This window comes from Kryptolebias marmoratus, linkage group LG3 (genome assembly GCF_001649575.2).
Source record: "Kryptolebias marmoratus isolate JLee-2015 linkage group LG3, ASM164957v2, whole genome shotgun sequence".
Classification (NCBI taxonomy): domain Eukaryota; kingdom Metazoa; phylum Chordata; class Actinopteri; order Cyprinodontiformes; family Rivulidae; genus Kryptolebias; species Kryptolebias marmoratus.
In genome coordinates, this window is record NC_051432.1 from 14,014,247 (window position 1) to 14,020,446 (window position 6,200).

Sequence of the window (6,200 nt, forward strand, 5' to 3'; positions counted from 1 at the left end):
CCCCCACCCCCCCGGTCTAAGCAGAAAGCTGCTAAAAATGTCAAAGCCTGGAAACACATCTGTGTTTGTTGTACCAGTGTTCTGGTTGCTTTCTGCTTAGACCGGGGAGTGAAGGGAAGCCTGACACAGAGGAAAATGTCAGACTGCTACCTGGCTGATTTTTGGGAGCGTAGTGCGACAGCTGGTCATGGGACGCTGATCCGAACAGCCTCAGCCGTTCCTGCTGCATTTGCTGTGCTCCTCACACACAACGAGCACATAACAGCTACACACTTACCCCCCACCCCCCTTGTTCTTCCTTTACACACATGATCAGCCATCGAGCTCTCCGCCTGCACATGTTGTACACACGGTTGCATCCTGTCACACTCATACCATCTATGGCAAGCCAATTTAACACATAATACACATCATCTTCAAAGCGGATATGCATATTTTGATTCCCCCTTGTCACGAAGAACAGCGTCAAATATTCAGAAAAAAGTTTTCTTTCCACAACCAACATTTCCGATCTTGCAAATGTCATTCGTGCTAGTATAATCACTTTTTCCACTCACGTGTATTGGGCTTGTAGCTGTAGATGCCTACAAGAACATTCTTCCTGTAGAGTGAAGATCTGAATTAGAAACTATTTGATATATCTCTAAGATACATTTAAGTATCCAAAAAAAAACAAATTTCAACTAGTAAGAATGTCACTAGGGATATCTAGTACTCATGACTAGTTACAAAACCTGTTTCATCAGTCAGTAGATTAATGGCTAGCAGCACGTTTGATCTAGTTGTTACTAAAGAACTGGTTGGGATCCCATTTGAACACAAAGCAGGTGAAATAAAGATTATGATTAACTACACTTTAGAAATCTGAAATTTGGTGATTTGGAAATCTGGAGCTGAAAGTCATCGTTCTTCCTCGAAAGAATGACGTTTAAGATATTTAAAATGTTGTCTGTGGATGGGACGAAATCCTCTTGAACTTTTTATTATATTTCATATTCAGACCAGACTAGAGGTCGTCAAGCCATGATCTCCAGGGCAAACTTGGGCGGTTTGTGTCAGAGTGTGAAGTGGCTTGGATAAAAGTCAGCTCCTTCCAATCTGAGGCCACGGTTCTCCGGGTGGGGATGAGTCTCTCTACCTAATCTCAGTGGCTTGTTCGTGTGTGGCAGTCGGTTGGAGCGAGAGATGGCAGGATGGACTGACGGGTCAAGGGTTTGTCTACACAAATGAGGGCGTCACTCTGATCTGTTGTGGCGAAGAAGGAGCTGAATCAAAAGGCGAAGCTCCCGATTTATTGGTCTATCTATGTTCCAACCCACACCTTGGTCATGAGACACTAATTAGGGCCAAAGGAACGAGATCCCAGATACAATCGGCTGCTATATGGTGGCCAGTTTCAGCCTTAGAGATGAGGTGAGAGAGGCTCAGTCATCCGGAGGGTGCTCAGAGTGGAGCTGCTGCTCCTCTGCATCAACAGGAGTCAGCTGAGGTGGTTCTGGATGCCCTCACTTGGATGTTGGGCATGTCCCGCTTTAAGGGGATCCTAAGGAATATCCAGAACTTGCTGTATAACGTATCTCCTCTTACCTGGGGTGGTGTCGTTGAGAAACAGATGTGTGGGCTTTCATCGACCTGCTACCTGACCTCTAATCAGTGGTTAAAAAGGATGGAGGTTCTTCTTTTCTACAACCTCAGTTGTGTAGACTTAAATGTTTTGTTTTTTTTTGTCTAGTAGAAATGTTGGTTCTGATCACTTTAATTTAATTTCTGACCAAGAACCAGAAGGAATGCCGTTATTGATGTCTAAGAAATAATCAGCAAAGATAGGAATTCGGTTTGATTATGTTATACCAGCCGGCCGTACATCTCCTGCCTTTCCGTCGACCCAGCTGCTCCCACTTGGCTGGCTACCCTGCTGTCCCTCTGTAGTGACAGATGAGCGTGCGAGAAGCATTTCCTCCAGGCTGGGCTCACTTTTATAACGGCCACAAAAACGATCCAGCGAGCTAATGGGGTTGGAGAGCTGCAGCAGAGCTCTGTGTGCCGGTGCGCGCCCTTGTAAGATGCGGCACCCCGCTCATTATGCTGCTCTGATGGGTCACCATGCAGCCTCTTTATAAGAAGACCCTTATGGCGACACGTCTTATTATATCAACTGCTCAGATGGATGCTAATACCGGGGTTCTCCATGCATGCTGTGTGCTCTCTAGCCTGTAGAGTGATGAGACGCAGTCGGTATTCAAAGTGCATCTCATTGCTAATTCTATTTAACCTTCCGAAGTCTGCCGGATGGTTCAGTCCAAATGCCCCGGGGAGTCCAGTTATGTACCTCCGCTATATTACACACCTGAGGAGGCTCACTCTCCCACACATGTACACTTCGCTGTTTGCTATGTGTAATTTACTAGGCCGCCTGTGGGCAAGGCCTTCATCTGCAGGAAGGCACGAATACAGCCTTGGCGCCAGTAATTGGACTTTAGAACAGATTGGGGAACTTGATTGACCCCCGGTAATGGATTTGAGTGAATAATTATTTGTAGTTATGGTTGGAAGATGATATCGGGGAGAGAGAGACCAATCCCACCAGTGTGACTCACCCCTGCCGCCAGAGCAGAGTGCTGCCAGCACTCAATTAATGAAATCCAGCTGCTCAGACTCCCCACGTGCAGTGGCTCATCAAAAAACACACACACAGGGGTCTGGTCAGGAAAAGGAAAAGAAAAAAAAAAAAACTGCTTATCTTCATCCAACCTTTCCCTTTTTGCAAGACCGGCTGCCTGTGGCCCATCACAATAGTGGTTTTAAAATCTTTTCCACTCCAGGTACAGGACATTAACGTTGATAATGTCTCCATTATGTTTGAACTGCCTGTGGCACCGCTCAGCACACAGCCTACAGCAGCCATGTTAATGAGACCTCTCAAGATGGCAGGCAGCGCCTCCTCAGGACACAAAATGCAATCACTCTTAATCCAGCACTTTAATTGCCGGCCAAGTCTTTCCGAGTGAATTCGCCCGTTCGATCTCTGCAGGCGAGTGGCTGCACATCAACTGCGTTCCAGTATCACAACTCACAAAGATAAACTGGGCATCAAAACAAATGGGAAGAGGAGCAAGTTGGTCTGCCTTGTTAGGAATGATTTTTCTTGTTTGAGGGTGTCTGATAGGGACTGAGATGAGAGATTTCCCGCTATCTGTCCCCTCTTCCCTAATTCTGTTATTTTTAGCTCTCTGCAACAGTTCAATTAGGGATAACTGCAGCAACACTCTTTGTTGTCCACCCTATTATTTTACTATACAGAACAATACAATAAGGAGACCCATACAGTCTTATTGCACAGAATAAGGCAACATAAGGTGATGCAGTTATACATGATATGAAACAATAATATACAAAACAATGCAGTGCAGTGCTATACAATATAAGGCAATGTGTTACAATTTGACATGTGAAACAATACAAAACGATACAGTATGCAGATTGATGCAGTTTTTACACAGTACAAAAAGGGATCCAACGCAGTATGATATGATATAAAATACAATATGGTACAATACAGTATTTAAAAAATACATTACAATGCAATGTGATATGATTTGACACTATATGAAACAATCCAGTACAAAACATTAATATTCAAGACATTATAATACAAAATAAGATGGACTTTATTGTTCCCTTGGATACATTTGTTTGGACTTAGTGCTTTCCAATTAGCTGCCTTCCCATTTATTAAAAAAAAAATCCACAAATAAGCTATTAAAACAAACTTACACGATGCAATAAGTAGTTTAAAATCCCCAAATCTATAAATGTATACTCAAAAAAAAAAGAGACCTCATTGCGCAACCATTCCTACTTCTATTTTCTTCCCTTAACATCTTGATTGACCCACTTACCGCCCACTTTCTGCACTCACTCTCCTGCCTTCGTTTCTCCGACTCCCCCTGTCATATGTCCCTGTCCCTCTCTCCTCCTCTTCCTCACCCCCCCCCCCTCTCCATCTGACCCCTCATTGCCCTCTTGCCAGTCTCTATTATTTCTGGCTGCCCAGTGGCCTGGTTCAGCCTGGTGCTCCGGGGCTCCAGGCAGCCCGTGTTATGACAGGTAACACTGGGCCACACACTCTCTCCGGTAACACGTGGAGGTCAGCCTGTCATACCTGTCCACAGCTCATCCGTACGCACACACACACACACACACACACACAAACGCTGTGATTCACCGTGTATGGATAACTGCCAGAAGCTCTGGCTGGAAGCGTAGATTCAGCAGAAGTGAGCGGCTGAGGCACAGAGCAGTAGAAATACACCTTTCCCTGCTATGTTTCCTTTGTTCTTGCATAACAATGTTTTTTTTTTAAAAGGTCTTACATGATCTGCTGCTTCTGCAGCTTTGTCAGTCAGCAGGAAGGCTGTAAATGTTGGTGTTTAGCAGAGACAAGGAGGATTTGACTGGATGGTGGCTGTTAACTACTGCTGGGCTCCCCTCTCTCCTGGCATGGCCTGCTCTCCGAGTTAATGACCACTCTCAGTCGCTGCCCTGAGGGGGCTGCAGGACAGAGTCGGCCAAAACTGGACCCTCACAGCACCTCCTAGACCTGATGCAGACAGTCAGTGTAAAATATGTTCTGCATTTTTGCCTTAAAATTAAAAGACATATCAAGGTGTAGAAAAGGTTTAATTTACAGCAATGTTGTTGTTTTTTTACCGGATTTCACCTTCTAAAGGGTCCAAATTAAGCCTCGTTTCCATCCAGCGGCCTGGTCTCGGTTTATGAATAGCCAAGTTTTGCAAGGTTCATGGCCTGTAATGAGAACAGTCATCCTCTACCCAACCGGACAAGCTCTGTTCGCCCTGGACAAGATGCTCGCGCCCCAGCAGTCCATCAGCAATTGTTGTTACCGTGGCATGTTACTGGCTCCCTGTCTGATCCGGGCCTGCGAGGTCCAAGGGGCGGCGCGGGTTTGTTACGCCAGGTTGACATTTCGGGGAGCCCTGCCAGGACACCGAAGCGCTGTAGGAGCAGACGCGTCAACTCGGGCAGATGGGCGTGTGTCGGTGCCAACAACACTGGATCGCGGAGCAGACCGCTGGCCTGGCCACCAACAGCCAGCGAGCAGGGCGCAGCACTTCTGGCACACACAGGGCGGAGGGAGGGAGGGAGGGCGGTGGGGTGGTGGTGGCAGGTGTCTCCATTCAGCAGCTGTAGACAACATGGGGAGCGACATTATGTTTCTGAACTTGTTAGAAAGAAGGGGGAAAAAAAAAAGATTAAATCATGTGAGTTAATTTAAAACCTTCTACAATCATGTGGAAATAAAGAACGTCTTCAATTATTTCCACCGTTTTGTTTCAGGACATTGTTTAAAGCAATCAGTCTTAAATACATTTGTTATTGTTCTTGTCTTCTTTTTACAAAACGAGCCATTTTAGGTCAGCTGTCGAGCAGATGGCCTCACGTTTGACTCTACGGTGGTACCTGGACGACTCCGGGGTGTCCAACATTCGAGCCCTTATCATCACCCCTCCACCACCGTGTCTGACTGACGGTATCAGGTCTTTGTGCTGATAGGGTGTTTTCGTTTTACCAGATGTGTTGCTTTGCATTACAGCCAGTAATCTTTACTTCGCTCCTTCTGTTTAAAGAACGTTGTTTAAAAATCCTGCAGTTTGCTCAAATACAACTTTGCAAACTTAAGAAGTGCTGCCGTGTTTCTTTAGTAGCGATCCTTGCAAACAAGTTATGCTTGTCTAGTTTGATATTTTCTAATAATACGGTCATGAACATTCACAGTCGACATGCTAGCTGAGGTGTTTTTCTCGGGTTACTTGGTATTTCCCGATTGCACGGTCTGACCTTCAGGTGAATTTTCAGAAAATCTCTTGAATGTTTACCACTTTTAAAATAATATTAGTGTTATATTATAGACTCCAAATTAACTGACAACAATTGAATTATTAAAAACTTTTCTGCTTCAGACGATCAAACTGCCAAAACTTCTTCTTGTGTTGATGTTTTAACGAGGAAGTGTCACTTAATTAAAACAATTATTTTTGGTTATCATCACCTGGCTATTATTTACCCTCTTAAATTCCTACAGAAGCAGCATCAGGAACACATTTTTCATGCACCCTTCCACTAAATGAATATTAATAAAAGTTTTCTCCTTCATATTTGTAGACTTTATACCAGTTTTA

The 6,200-nt window shown here is 44.8% G+C and overlaps 1 protein-coding gene across 1 annotated transcript in view; it reads left to right on the forward strand.

The window, feature by feature from the left end:
• The window catches only part of mmaa (metabolism of cobalamin associated A), a 15,369-nt gene extending 9,428 nt beyond the window's left edge, over nt 1-5,941 (forward strand). Inside the window, exon 8 of the mRNA XM_025010347.2 lies at nt 5,427-5,941. Coding sequence (XP_024866115.1) covers nt 5,427-5,435 — 9 coding nt within the window. The 3' untranslated portion in view covers nt 5,436-5,941. The remainder of the gene's footprint in view (nt 1-5,426) is intronic.
• The last annotated feature ends 259 nt before the right edge of the window (nt 5,942-6,200 follow it).